Source organism: Tenrec ecaudatus, chromosome 11, assembly GCF_050624435.1.
Source record: "Tenrec ecaudatus isolate mTenEca1 chromosome 11, mTenEca1.hap1, whole genome shotgun sequence".
Taxonomy (NCBI): Eukaryota; Metazoa; Chordata; class Mammalia; order Afrosoricida; family Tenrecidae; genus Tenrec; species Tenrec ecaudatus.
In genome coordinates this window covers 67,870,208-67,885,423 of record NC_134540.1, presented here as the reverse complement: position 1 = coordinate 67,885,423, position 15,216 = coordinate 67,870,208, and the positions used below count along the sequence as shown (strand labels likewise).

The 15,216-nt window shown below is 52.4% G+C and overlaps 1 protein-coding gene across 2 annotated transcripts in view; it reads left to right on the top strand.

Annotated features, from left to right (window-relative positions):
- FBLN7 (fibulin 7) overlaps positions 1-14,391 on the top strand; it is a 51,656-nt gene extending 37,265 nt beyond the window's left edge. For both annotated transcript variants that reach the window (XM_075563136.1, XM_075563135.1), the window contains 5 exons: positions 3,243-3,368; positions 6,021-6,215; positions 7,174-7,311; positions 9,173-9,311; positions 10,790-14,391. In XM_075563136.1, the coding sequence (XP_075419251.1) occupies positions 3,243-3,368; positions 6,021-6,215; positions 7,174-7,311; positions 9,173-9,311; positions 10,790-11,162 (971 nt within the window). In that variant the 3' untranslated portion in view covers positions 11,163-14,391. The remainder of the gene's footprint in view (positions 1-3,242; positions 3,369-6,020; positions 6,216-7,173; positions 7,312-9,172; positions 9,312-10,789) is intronic.
- Positions 14,392-15,216: the final 825 nt, after the last annotated feature.

Below are 15,216 nucleotides of genomic sequence, written 5' to 3'. Positions count from 1 at the left end.
AGAAGGTGCAGGTAAAAGTGCAAGGGGGGGCCAAAGAGGCCGAGCTCAGAAGCTGTGACCCCAGTGGAAACGCGAGAGAAGGGGAAGAGTTGGAGTCTTATATACAGGGAAGCTGACTTGCTTCGAATAGCAGAGAAGGATCACTGTCAAGTCCAGTACAAACTCCTTATGAGAAGAAAGGCCCTGCAGACCAGGAAGAAGGGACAGAACACACATGGGAACCTCTCTAACCTAGAAGGACGGGGCCTCAGAAAGCTTGTGGGAAAGCAAAATAAGACGCTAATGGAATGTTTCCACAATCTTGGTGAAGCCCGCTCATATTTCAAAACCAGGCAAAAGTTGAAAGGAGATTAAAAACCCAGAACGAACCGCACAAGTGAAAATGTGATAAACCCAGAATTGAGATGATTTGAAGAAACGGAAAGCTTGACGTATGAGATGACAGCACACAGCAAAGATTAGAAATTAAAAAACAAAAATCAGATCCTGCCTATAAAGAGTGGACTGGGTTTCCAGGAGTCAGGCAAGTGCTCAGTAAATGGTAGCTAATTACCCACTATGCTTTGAGCCAGTCCCTCCCGAAGCCTCTGCCAGTGCCTGCATCATGGCACAGAAGTTGCTGTGCACCGAAGTGAACGCCGACTGGCCCAGGGGTGAATGACCCCAGGACTTTGGGGCAGGAAGTGTGAAGGGAGAAACATGTAGAAATCGTTTGTTTGCTTCTGACGGGATAATCCAGAGCTGAAACAGTGCTAGAGAAAATGGCAGGTGAGAGGACGCCTTCGTGTCCCTGGACTGCTGTAACAGACACACTACAAGTCGGTGGCTTTAAAGAAGGGAAATTTATGTCCTTACAGTTCCGGACGCTAAAGGGCTGAGTCGGGACCTTGACCGTGCCGATCTTAATCCTTGCAGGTTAGTCCCAGGCAGTCTTTGTTTCCTGGGCTTCTCAAGGATCCTCACGTGGACCTGTCACCCCCACCCCCGAATGTGCACTGTCTGCCCTGCTTTTCTCTAACTGAGAAATGATTGGATGTAGAACCCACTCGACTCTGGCAGCCTTGGCCTCATTAACATAGCACAGAAATCCTTATTTCCAAACAAGATCATGTCCACCAGGAGGGCCAGAATTTCCATGCGTATTTTGGGAGCTATACAAGTCAATCCAAAAGAGAGGGTATCGAAGCCAGAGTCCCTCCTGGTTGCTTCCCCAGATGAGAAATGGAGTCTCTGGAGAACCTGTCTAGAAATGAGCGTCTCTGGAACAGGATACAGAAAGGGAGCGAGTACGCAGGTCCCAGGGCACTCCTCCACCCCTGCCTAACACCAGCCAGCCAGGCCAGGTGCGCGCAAGACCCAGTGGCTTTCCCTTGAGGCCCGGCAGGGGATCGGTGATGGCGCTGGGCCCACTGGGCCACACTGAACGATGCCAGTATTCACTCTTTGGCTCTCTGCCCACAATGTCACGTCCTACTGGTCTGTCTACTTCCAGACTCGACTGGTTAGAAATGTGGGGCTGGATACGAGAATTCCGAGCTCTGGCTTTTGAGCCCAGTGTTGTTCCTGAATGTGAGTCGTGAGCCCATGCTGTGCGGGGGGAGGAAAAGGGTGAGGGGGGTGAGGCTTCATGAAACTGATACGGTACCTTCCCAAGGCCGCCCCCTCAACTCACTGACTCATAGGGACCCTACAGGACAGGGTAGCACTGCCTCTGGTTTCTGAGCCTGGCTGGTGGTTTCGAACGGCTGACTTTGTGGTTAGCAGCCTAACAGGTAACCACTACACCTCCAGGGCTCTATTGGAACCGCTGACTGTCGACAGAACATCCCAGTCCTACGGAGTATTAGGGAAGTTGAAGTCCCTGCCAGCCCACCCCAAACAAACTGTCATTCTCCTTCGGAAGAAAGCACCTTTTTCTCGTTGAGAGATAGCAAGGAACGGTGTGTCCAACAAGAACACATTTTCAAAGTGTCCTTCCCCAGATGCTGTGAATGAACAAACCTCACGTCTCTGGTGGGAATGGCCCGTTAACACTGCGCTGAGATACTTCTTCATAGTGGAGGGGGGCGGCTTCAGAGTTCTCAAAAAAAATAACCCCCCAAACCCCCACCCTAGTTGGAAAATATGTAAATGTTCACTGGGGAAGATTATTTTTTAAAGTGTAAACAAACGGGAGAATCATCTGTGAATCTGCCACTCAGAGAGAAGCCTGGCACACATATAAACTACGTCTCTCTGTCTGTCTAGCTTGTCTGTCTAGGACTGTTGGTTACAAGCAAGGAACATTTCCCATTTCCAGCAGTAACGATCAAGAGCAACTACGACCAGGTTGTCCTCAAAATGTCAAGGACAAAGTAGCTCCTGGGTGGGAGAGAGTTTTAATTTTTCCCATCTCTGGGCAATTCAAGGGGCCTTACACATTCAATGGGCTGCAATCCAAAAGGCCCACACTTTGAAACCACCAGCCACTCTGAAGGAGAAAGAGGGGGCTTTCTACTCCCATAAACAGTTACAGCCTCGGAAACTCACAGGGACGGTTCTACCCTGTCCTATCGAGTCGCTATGAGTAGGCATCAACCCGATGGCAGTGAGTTGGGTTTTTGGGGGGGTGGGAGGAGGGGGTCCACCTCCTCCTTATAACTGCCCTGAATTGTGCTCCTGTTGAAAAGGTGCTCTCCCCCAGGTGCTGGCTGGTGGAGGAAAGGTTGACAGGGAGCAGAGCCAGCCTCCAAGGCAAAGAGAGCGGATGCTCTCAGGTAGTTGTCTCCGTTTAACTAAAAGCATCCTTGCACCAGAAAATGATCCCTCTGGGTGGGACATGGCTGGGTGGTAAGCCAACTCCTGCCCTCAGAGCACTCACTCACTGCCATTGAGTCAATTCTGACTCATAGCGCCCCTATAGGATAGAGTAGACCAGCCCCTGTGGGTTTCTGAGATTGTACACCTTTATGGGAGTAGAAAGCCTCATCTTTCACCCAAGGAGGAGCCCCAGAGGTCTATGTGGTCTCAGTGGTGCCAGGATACTTGGCTCGCTGAGAGCAGGCCTATTGGCCTCTCACACACACAGGGCTTGGGGACTGGCAGTCTTAACTGCCCAGGCGCTTGCTGGTAGAGAAGGCAGAATGGGCAGCTCAGGCGGTGGAAGGCACAGTGTGAAGAAAGCGAACCCAACAGTGTTCTGTTGTGTTTATAAAGCAGCGAGAACTCACCTACTGGCCTTTGAAAAGTGTTTCTTGTCCTAGATATCAGCGAGTGCTCCAGCCAGCCTTGTCAACATGGTGGGACGTGTGTCAGAGGAGGCAGCCAGTACAAGTGCATCTGTCCACCGGGATGGACCGGGAGCCACTGTCAGCATCAGACCCAGACTGGTATGGAGCTGCTGCTGGGGGTGGTGAAGAGGATGGTACGCTGCAGCGAGAGAGGGGCCTTAGTCCCGAATCACCAAGGGAGCTGAGGCCTTGCTTCCAAACGCTGGCACCCTGGGGTGGTGATGTGCAGGGGACCTTAGCTTTCTAGGACTGCCAGAGTTTTGATTCTTCTGGAAGCAAACAGATTGGGACTGGGGCCTGAGAAGTGTCACTGCGCCCCCCTTTTGCTCGGTCAGCATCTCCTCTGCCAGCAGACCAGCCTCTCCTTGCAAGTGTCTCCATCATTTAGTAGGCATCGACGCAGGCCAGAGCACTGCAAGAGCTGAACAGCAAGGCTGTTTGGATTGCACATAGTTTTTCTTTTGTGTGGGGTTTTTCATTTCAACAGCTTTATTGACATGCAACTCACATATTCTGCAGTTGCATGGTTTAAAACATATTTTTAGAAGTTGTACAATTATCACCGCGACCAATTTTGGAACATCTTCTCCCCACACCCCCTGCCGCTACCCTGAGGCACTAGTCATTCAATTGCTGACTCTATGGATTTGCCCACCGATCTTGGATCTCAGACAGAGAAAAACATACAAAATCGAAAAGGGAAAAAATACAATGCACCAGAAAGACTTCAGTTGATAAGCTAGAATAATGAAAACGAGGACAAATTTAAAACGGGTCCCCAGGGAGAGCACATGACAGGTGTTCGATTGTAACCTAGCCACATTTGCATTAGTCACGTCCAATGCACTGTTAGCAAGTGGTTCACATCCCTGGTCAACGGTCACAGGAGATGCACCAGAGGCTTAATGCAAGTGCAGACCCTGCAGATTGGTTTGGGGCTGTCATGTCAGCTGATAAGGTTTTCATCCACATATGAAGTTCTGAGTCCCAACAGAAGGCCAGCCAGAAGGTCTAAGAAACCACATCGTGGCTGGTTTTGTGAAGGCTGAGATAGCCCAAAGATAGGGAACCTATATTCCCGTACTATAATGGAACACAATATTTTCTATCTTAAAAAAGTTCCATGCAAATAATGCCCTATTCCTTTGTTAAAACAAACAACCAACCAAACAAACAAGAATAACCTATTCTGTGTGGTGGTCTTTCGCTCCCTGTGCAATCTCTGTTGGGTGTGGAGGTGCCGGTGATTACGAAGTGTACAGAGAACAGTCTCTTGAGCGGTGATTGTTGATTTGATTTGGTCTAAGTAACTTCTCTCTCGTATACCCCAGCATTGAGCCCAGCTCGATGTCGGTTGTACATGTTGCCTCCAGAGAGCTGGTGCTCATTGAGTCTTGGTTGGGGTCGGCAGGGTCAGCCTCAGGGCTCCTGCTAGGACCCCTTAAGGCTTCTGTCTGTGGGAGGGGCCCCAGCACTGCTCTCTGTGAAGACCTGAGGGCCACAGCAGGAGCTTCTGGCAGCCCCCTGCTTCCACCCCTCCTTACAAACAAGAAGGGGGAAGTAGGGTGGCAAACTGGTTCATTCCAGCTCAACCCTCTGCTGAGAAATTGCGTGCCACACCAGATATACTGAATCAGAATCTCTGTATATCTGTAGATTCTGGCTTAGTGTATCTAGAGTGGAAATAAGATTTCGCTATAGAGAGTCAACCCAGAATGAACCGCTTCAAATTCCTGGGCTCCTGTGAAGATGAGTGTACTGTCCTGGGTACTGCACCTTCAAAACCCCAAGGCGTTGTTTGTCCAGCCAGCCAGATCTCCAGGTATTTGCCCTTGGGAACAGGGAGCAGCACCACCGCAGGAATCTTGTCCAGGAAAAGTTCACCGCCATCAAGTCGATGCTGACTCGCAGCGAACCTGTAGAGCAGGTGGCTTTCGGAAACACTGGCAGCAGTTAAAGCCCCATGTTTCTCCCATGGGGCACCTGTTGATTCCAACCTGCTCACCTTGCAGATGGCAGCCGAACACATAGCCGCTGTGCCCAGTAAGCAGGTGCACTTGACGCCAACCTGTGCCTTGACCTGATGCACCCGAGCGTCACTGGTAGCCTGTCTTTCCAGCTTGGAGAAGGGGGCAGAGCGGGCTCCGTATAGTCCCCATTTTCCCACTGGAAGGGATTTCTGAGTTTCTCCCAACCATGTGAGATTTTTGAATACTTGGAAAATTATTTTAATGAACCTTTTTCCGTGATTTTGAAAATAACACTCTCTCAATATAAAAAAAACAAAAGGGACCACTTTCGCAAAGGAAGGGGTAAAACACACACACCGTGGCCCACAGTTCAAACTCAGTGGTGTGTTAGTATATTGACGTTTTCCCAAATGATCTGGAAAGCGTGAACTCCCCCTAAGGCAGGCCTGCTTCTTTCTTTGGCAAGTTCTAGAGGGCGGCTTCAGAAGGTTCGTGGTAACATGAACTAACGGAAAGATCATGGAATTTGGGGCGGGGGTGTTCAGAAACATGTGCCCGCGTTTAAAGCCCCCGCGTATCTGGTGCTGTCCCCGCTGGCCCGCACCCGCCCGCTGCTCGGTTCCCGGTTCCCGGACCAGGACTTGGCTTTCCGTTCGTTCCCGCTCCAGTCAGCCCTTCAAGGGGGGCGCGCCCCCCGCTTGGCCCTCCCCGCCACCCCCACCCCCCCACCCCCGCCCCGAGGTCGCCCCGGGCCGACACTGATGGTGTCTTCTCCCCGCAGCCGCCCCCGAGGGCCTCGTGACCGGCGACCCAGCCTTGAGCCTCGTGACCGGCGACCCCGCCTTCAGCCACGTGACCGGAGACCCCGCCTCCAGCCACGCGCCGCGCTGCACGCAGGAGGAGCACTTACAGTACTGCAGCTGCGAAGCCGGTTTCCAACTGAGCGGCGACGGTGGCGCCGACAGCGTCTGCCTGGGTAGGTGCAGCCCGCCGCGGGCCGGGGTGCTGCGGGTGGGGGGGGGGTGTTCCCCGGGGGGGTGGTTCCCCTTCCCCATCCCGTTGGTTCCCACCCCGCGAGCGCAACGGGGCGGCGGACGCAGAGGGCGTCGGGGTGGGGAGCGTCTCCGAAAGCCCTGTCAGTTGATCCCCTCTGGTTGCTGAGACCAGAGCTCAGACGTGGGGGTGTCATGAGAAAGGAAGACTGCTTTGGAGAAAGCAGCCTTGCCTGGGTGTCCACACGTATCTCCACCAACCCGTGTGTCCTGTCTGAAGTCATCAGGACCCTTAACCCCCTGGGAGGGCCTTAAATCACTGTGCTAGTAGATGGGGGGGGGGCGGGGGTAGGGGATGGGGGAGCGGGGCTGGCCTCACTCCCTGGTCCTCTCCCAGCCAAGCTTTACCGACCTAAGGCCCTTCCCCAAACAACCCCGCAGTTTCTCAGGTGGTGATGTCGCTGCGACTCAAAGCGCCCCTATGGCCGAATGAAACGCACAAGGCAGCAGTGCCCGGCTGTGCCATGGTCTCGTCTGAAGCAGAAGAAACCAGATGGGGCTGCGGGCACTGGGTGTGAGGCAGAGCTTAGGGCTCTGCTTCATCAGCTGCCCATTTGCTCTGCAAGATCCCCCAGTTGGTCTTCAGCCAAGGATAGCAGAACCTGCCTGGGTCTTTCAGTCCTGTGACATCACACACACACACACACACACACATACACACACACACACACCCCATCCTGTGGGCACCTGGCCTTGGGAGAAAGGGGGCACACACCAGCCTTTTCTGAAGCTGGAGAAAAGGCTCCGGACCTGCACCTGGTGCAGCCCTTGAGGCAGACGTGCCGTCACCTCTTCACTGCCAGATGTGGCTGTCCAGGCTCATAGGTGTGTCAGTGCCTGCTGCAGGGCTCCCGGAGTGACAGCTGGCTCTTCTGTCCCCAGATGTGGATGAGTGTGAGTTCTACAAGCAGGAGGGACGTCCGAACCTCTGCATGCACGATTGCGTCAACACCCCGGGCTCCTACCACTGTGTCTGCCCCAGCGGGTACCGCATCCTGCCTGACAGGCAGAGCTGTGAGGGTGAGTGAGCCTGCCGCAAGGGCGGGCAGTAGGGACTGGGAGAACAGCAACCGCCCAGGTGGCCATTTGCTATCTTGACCTGCCGGGACCTCTGAATGGGGATAGATAGGTCAAGGTCTCAAGTATGTTTTATCTAAAAAACAAACAAAAACTCAAAAGGACCTCCCATAGACCAAGCTACAAGGGTGCCAGCATAAATGGGACATGGGTTGCCTAGCCTTCCCCACGCAGTCTTCTTCAGACGGTCAGTGAGTATGTTTCCTCCTCCGGCCGGGGCTGCCGGCTCAGCAGTGCCTTCACTCGGACTGATCAGCCAGTCACTCGCCCGTATGGTGCCCTCTAGAGGAGAACATACAGCTCTGTGGGTGCGGTGCCTCTTGCCTTGGCTGGTGGGCACCTGAAACCCTGTCCCCGCTCCCACCGGCACACTCATGTCTCTGGAAGGGACACTATCTTTAGACATGTGTGCCTTGGTGTGGTCTGGCTTCACAGGGCGAGTCCTGTTGGAGAGCTGGCTAAGGACAAGTCCCAAAAAGGGAGGGGAAGCACCCAGGCACCTCGAGAGTGGGAAGCCATCAATAGCCCTGGGTTTGAGTGGGGAGGAGGAGAGGGGCAGACGAGCCAGGGAGCAGGGCCTGCCTGAAACAGCTGTGACCATGGAGGATACAGCCACTCCCAGCACTACATCCAGGCAGGGATGGTGCAGGAAATTAACACTCCAGCCTCCCCAGACCTTCCATGGGCCAAACTCAACTTGGAAGCCAGAGAGAGGGCCCCGGAGCTGGGGAGTCTAGAGCACAGAACCTCCTAGGGAGCTGAACCGAGCAGAGCTGGGAGAGGGATGGGCGAGTGGGGACGAGGTAGGGGCTCTTACCAACAGAAATCACTGGCTGTTGGTAGACCCGAGAGGCCGAAGTTGCAGGACCCTCCCCACAGTCACCATCATCACCAGCAGGCAAGTCCTAGGGACACGTCGCACGGTAATACATCAGCCCTGATTCACACCACCCCTGTGCACAATGGGATGAAAGACTTTTGTCCCGACTCCTTGTTACTCTGGAAGCCGTGCCCTCTCACAGCACCATTCAAGCCTCCCCTGACGGGCGGGGGGTGGGAGGAGGTGGCTGTGCATCAGGGGTATTGCCTGGGAAGAAAACCCAGCCCCCCCCCCCATGGAACAGGTAAGTCAGTCGTGAACCTCCATTCCCCTCAGACAGCTAATCTTTATCAAGAAGCCCTACACTGAGCCTCACCCCTCAAATAGTAGGGGGTGTTTGTTAAGCGCTTCCACCAGAGCTTGGGTTGTATTCCCTGATGACGGCCGGTCTCTAGGAGTCCTAGCGGACTTGCCTGCAGGCGATTGGTTTGGGGTTTACTACCTCTTTTTGTTTATTCGCCTGTGGAAGCCTCCCATTACCTCCACTCCACCTTTGGGCACGCAAGCATTGGTACACACAGATACTCTGAATCTCCATGAGAAGGAACAGAACTTCCCGAAGGCACAGCGGAATCTCCTATTGGTCATCCCAAACCAGGCCCTGCAACTTGAGGCAGCAGTGGGCCTCTGGGAGGTGGTGTGAGGATGTATGCGTGAGACACGGTGTGATGCAGCGCTCCCAGAGGAAGATTGGAATTCTGAAGAGTGACATGATGACTTCAGAGGGGACTCCCATGGGTAGCACCCATTTGATGCTCTCCAGCACTTGTCAGCTCTCAAACCCCAAGGCCAGAGGAGCAGGTGCCGGGAGGGGCGTTCCCTTGTACAGGGTAGGCTAGTGCTTGTAGGGGGACTATAGTGTGTTCCTGCCATGGAGGGAAACTCAGCAGGAATGTCACTCTTGTTGGGTGTTCTGTATTTCAGATGTCAATGAGTGTGTGACTTCGCAGCACATGTGTTCCCAGGGGACTATGTGCATCAACACTAGGGGAGGCTTCCAGTGTGTCAAGCCGGAGTGTCCTGAGGGCAACAGCAATGGGAGCTACGTGAAGACGTCCCCACTGTGAGTATATCCGGGCATCCCTGAAGCAAGCCTTCCTAGGAACTGGACCCTAGGAACTGGAAGCTTCCTGCAGCTTCCTGGGAAAGGAGGGATTCTTTTCTGGGATCTAGCTGGGTGTCTGGTTTCTCTGAATTTCTATTCCCCTTTTGTGGTTGCATTTAATGCATTGCTTCTCTGGTGAAATAAGAGCCACAGATGCATTAAGTGTCCACCCCTGCTGACATCGGGACAGTGCAATTGAAACCACTCCTGGGTGGCGCTTTAAGAGCGTCACTGAGGAGAAGAAAGCTGGTGGGTGGTGACATTACCTAGATCAGTCCAATAGCCCGGGAAGTGGGTATATATTACACCTACTCGGGTGAGAACAATCTTCCGAGTTTACCTAGCTAGTGGCTATGAGGCTCCATCAGGTGGGTGGAATAATCTATATACTTTACAGGCATTCTATCACTCTGCTTCTCCAGTGATACTAGAAGGCCCAGCTTGTCACAGAGTCAGTACTTACACTGTAAATAGAGTTTGGATTTTTTTTTAAGAGATGTGACTCTCTAGGGACTCCCTGCAGTTACCACAGAGCACATCCAGGTTCTGTAAGAGACCACGAGAGCCTCAGCATTCAGAGAACTGACTTCATGAGCTTAGCCATTTCGAATAGCGTTTGGGAATTCTAGTAGCGCTGAAGCAGCCTGACGGCCCCTGCTACCTGTTACCAAGCCGGAGAGAAGCCACCAAAAAGCCCTCTCAGCAGCCACACAGGAAAGAGGCAAGGGACCTTCAGGACACAGCCCCGGCTCCATCCCCGATTACAGTCAGATGTGGCAGCAGACAAATAAAGCGTGTTCACATGACCTTCATTCCAAATGGTTAAGGAAGGCAGGATTTCCTGCTGTAGGAGTAAACATTTTTTTTTCTTTTTTTTCCCCGGAAACTCACCGATGGAGAACAACCACGTAGCAGGCTGTCTGTCACCAGAGGATTGCTATGCGCCTTCTCACACTGAGTGCCCAGTTCCCATAGATGAGCCCTCTGGTCTGAGTGCCAGCCTGGCCAGTGCTCGCCAATCTCTAGATTATAACACTAGCGTTATATATGAGGGGCCTTCAAAAAGTTCGTGGGAAAATGGAATTGAAAAAGAATGGAATGTTTCCAACTTTTTGAAGTCCCTTGTCCACAGTCACACATGTATACCTAGATTTTCATATCGGTCTCAAAGTGCCTGGAAATACTGAGTCTACGTGGGCGAGAGCAGCCCCCAGGAACAGAAGCAGAGACGACACCCCTTCCCTTCCCTGCCCATGCCCGATGCCACCCACCCTCACATGCTGCCAGCTCTGAAACTCGTGTGGTGGGGGCTTCCATGGCTGGGAAGGTCACCTGGGTGGCGTTGTGAGGACAGGTAGGGAGGCAAGCCAGGGTAGCGCAGGTTCTGCTGAGCTTTCCCCAAGGCCCACTCCCTCCCTTTTGCCTCTTTGCTGCAGCCAGTGTGAGAGAAGCCCCTGCCCCATGGACAGCAAACACTGCCGCCATTTACCCAAGACCATCTCCTTCCACTACCTGTCCCTGCCCTCCAACCTGAAGACGCCCGTCGCGCTCTTCCGCATGGCCACGGCCTCACCGCTCGGCTGGCCCAGGCCCACCAGCCTGCGGTTTGGACTCATGGGTGGCAAGAGCCACAACCACTTTGTGATACAGCGCGCAGACCGACGGACGGGGGAGGTGGTCCTCGTGAAGACCCTGGAGGGGCCTCAGACGCTGGAAGTGGTCGTTGACATGTCAGAATACCTGGACCGCTCCTTCCAGACAAAATATGTCTCCAAGGTCACTATCTTTGTGTCCCCCTATAACTTCTAGGGTGTCCCTGGAGTACCGGGGATGCTGGAGCTCTATGCTTATTTTTCTTCCCCAAAGACTGCTGTGGGCACCAGCTGTGGCCGACATCTCTCCTCTCCCGGCCCTGCACCTGCCCAGGTGTCCCGGAACACTGCGTACCGCCCCATGGAGTGGCACAGAAAGGCCACAGCCCCCCAAACTGCTGTCACCATAGTTTCTTCTGGATTAGGCACTCACTTTCTCGAAGCTTTTTCTCAGGGGATGGGCAGCTTTCCAAAATGCTGTGGGAATGGCCTTATGCGTTAGGGCTCGGGGGGGGGGGGGTGTGGGAGAGGGCCTGCAAGCCTTCCTGTAAAGCACCGCTGCCCTGCAGCGTGGTTAGGAAGTGGCTGTGGTTCTGCCGAGGGCACAGCATTCCCCCGTGCAGGTGGTGGAGACCGTGGAGTTCCTCCCGTGGCCCAGCCCGTCTGACTGCGTGCTTCCTCTCTCCCTTCGGAGGGTCACCTGACGGCCTGGAGCCCCCACCGAGTCTTCCAAAACAAGGAACCTACACTCATGAGTGAGTTCTGCCCAAAGCACTTCCCTTTGAAGAAATCCTGTCCCAAGGCAGAGCCTGGTGCTGTAACTGAAGAAATAGTCTATTCCACCTGGCCTCCCCCTGCGTACCAGACCCCCCCTGTCTCCTAGGAGGGCTAGCTGGCTCTCCTGCTGCTGTAGCTGGACACCCTGAAGTAAGTGACTGGATTTGGGGCGGTTCTCTCAGTAGCAGTTTGACTTGGCCTTATGGGAGACTAGGGAAGACCACCTCTGTCCATAAAAGAGTTTAAAGAAATACTCAAATTGTCCTCAAGTCCATGGCCTGCTACTTCTGTTAGAAGAAGCAAGCGTGGTAGTGGGGGGATACCTACCTCCCAGAACTGTGAATACTGGCTGGGGCTAGAAGTTGGGTAGGGTAGAGGACAGCTCAAGTAAAGAACTTGCTGGGCCCTGAGGAAGCTTCAGTATCTACATGCATGCTCATCTATTGGTTTTATTTCATCCCTCATGCTTTATTTAAGAATTTTTTGGGGTTTCCCTGGCATGAGATGGGGCTAAAGGACATGTGTCGCCAGTTTGATGATCAAACTCTACGTCAAGGACATCCAAGTCACCTATCTTTGTCTTATTTCATGGTTAAGAGTTGTTTGTGAATTTTTTTTTTTCTATTTCCATGGGCTCAGCGGTCTTCTCTCTGACAGAGCAAACCCCCCAAAGCTAGTCCCGCTGCCATCAAGTACCTTCTAACTCAGAAATGTTCTAAGACAGAGTAGAGCTGCCCCCTTGGAGTAAACCTGTAAGTGTTTGATGAAACAGACTGCTACATCGTTCCCCGGCAGAGCGCCTGGCAGGCTTGAACTGCTGACCCTGTGCTTAACAGCTAAGCATTGGGCCACAGTGCCACCAGCACTCCTTAACAATGGGAGAGGACCTGCTAGACTGCGCTGCTGGGTGGCTCTAGGAGTTCGTTAGAGATTATCCACTGTTTTGTGCTTCCAGATGGTGCCATGGTGGGTCTGAGTCTACATGCCACCCAACCCCTCGTGTTGCCCGCCAGTGGGCGAATCCAAGGGGCTGGCTGTACTCCTGAGAGGGAGGTTCTCGCTGGGCGATGGTTTGGAGGGACACGCCTCTTACATCCCGAGGGTGAAGAGTGATTTGGTGGCCCTGCGGCCAGGGCCCAGTCCACACTGATGTATTAAGTGCGATGCCAAACTGGCCAGTCTATGGCAATAAATTACATCGCCAACATTGCAAACATCAAACCTTTCCATGTATGAAACCACCCCCTGAACCCCAGTCCCAGAACACCAACTTACAAAGGTGTGCCTGTGTGGAGCCAAGAAAGGACAAAGAGCTGGTTTCCGGAAGGAACAGCAAGTGGCGAGGGGACAGGGAGCATGCGATTGCAGGCTTCTGTTAGGAGGAACCTTTTCATCAACGGTGTGATTATCCTAAGGGTTTGTTTGTACAGGAAAGGCAGAGTAAGTTCTTGACATTTTTTTGTTCTTTATTGGTCAGATTTCAAAGTGAGATTATTCCCTGGTATGCTTCAAAGACGCCCAGTGAGATTTATGTTTGTTTGGACTCACAGTTTAAACACATTTGATGGTTGTCAATCTATGGCAGTTAATGCTCTTGGTGTGGCTTAAATGACCTTATCTCTGGCCCTTGGGAGCCACTTCAAAATGGCTGATTCCCTTTGACGTGGCTCTCATAGTTTCAGAGAGTTTATAGTTACTTAATACGGCAGATAGTTCAAGATCATCTTATTCATGAAGCCATAGTCTCAACCATGCATCCAGCCATGAACCCTAGGAATCCTTGCTGCCTTCTAGAGGGAATGCTCACGAGAGACCTAATCTGGGTGCCAAGGAGCCCGGGGCACCGTGGTTACTCATGGGGCTGCAATAAGAAGTTGGAAACCAGCAGCCACCCCCCGGAGAAAGACGGGGTTTTCTACTCAGGTGAAAGTGACCGTCTCAGAAACTCGCAGGGGCACTTCTACCCTGTCCTGGAGGGTCAGTATGGGTCAGCATTGACGCAGTGGTGGGCAGTGCTTTCGTGTGACTAGGTGCTAATGGTCGTTGATAATTGGTTTGGTCATTATTTCTTGACATTACTGGGTAGAACTAAGAAAATGATGAAACACAACATGAATTTATACTGAATTTATAATTTATACTGAAACTTCCAGTTCAACTCAGGACTGTAGTATTCTATTTAACCTCATTGACCTTATATCTGCTGTCATCTCAGAAACCTCATTCTTACATCACCAAAATCATTACAGGTGCTTCTCCCCTAATCCTCAGTGTAACTGTGCCACAAAAATGGATGACTGAAAACTGTTAAAATTTTTCTTTCACTATTAATTTTGTCCTCATGGGTTAGGCCATTAGGGATATATAATCAAATTACTATCCTACAGTCAGACTCGTACCTCGCTCTGTCATTCTGCCCCAAACTAGAATCAAGACTGGGGTTTTTGCTGAAATTTTTATAGATCACTTGGAAATTTTCATCTTACCATTTTGTAAAATCTTTATACAGTTCCGGAGTCACAGCCACATAGCCACGCGCATCCAGAAGATTTGTCTTCTGGCCCAGCATGTGCTACATCCCAGTTCCTCCGCCTGCTCTAAGTGAAGAATTTCTGTTTCCATTTACCTTCGATTAAAAAAATAATAATAAAAGATAGCATACAATTTCACACATTCTTGACCTTGGTCTTGTTGTTGTTGTTTCTTTTTTGTTAACATTCGCTTGTTTTCCTTATCTGGTCAGCAGTTTATTTTTTGAACTACATAGAATCCCGTCCACTAGAAACTGCGCACAAGGAGAGCGTGGCGTTGTTGACTCAGCCTCTTGATTGACAGATGGATCGTTTCCAGCGCTTTCCTATTAAAAGTATGGCCGCCATAGACATATGTCCTTTCGTATCTTTGCCTTCGGACCTCTGTGACAGGCCACTGTAATCAGAAGTAAACGCTTGTGTCGGTTTCTCAGATCATTGCCAAGTGTTTCTGCACGGAGAGCACCCTACTTTCTACCCCAGCCAGTGACGTAGGAGTTCCCACTCCTAAATCCACATAGGCAGCCTGGTGAGTTCTGCCTGCCAGCCCCTTGCTGGTGCCCCAGTTCTCTCATCTGCCCCACCTGCTGGGTCCTCCTTTGGAAGGGCAGAGACGCCTGGGTGGAGGGGCTGTCATCGCCGGCGCATCTTAGACTCCTGAGTAGCGGTCAGCAGCTTGCAGAAATGGCGGAGGCAAGGCAAAGGGGCGCCCAGTTCCAGAGTAATGGCGTGTTAGCTAAGTTTGAGGGTGATTAAAAATATATATATATTGTAAAGTGTAGCACCTGCAACACCCGCAAACAGAAAAGGGGAAGTATGCCTAGAAAAGAAGAGAAGCAGCCACCCAGCACTGCCACCTAGTTACAGGAAATACACGTGAGGGCTCAGGAGACTGCGTGCGTGCTCCAGCAGGAGAGTCGGAGAGCTGCACAGGTGGGTTCCCGGCAGCCACCGCCTTTGCCA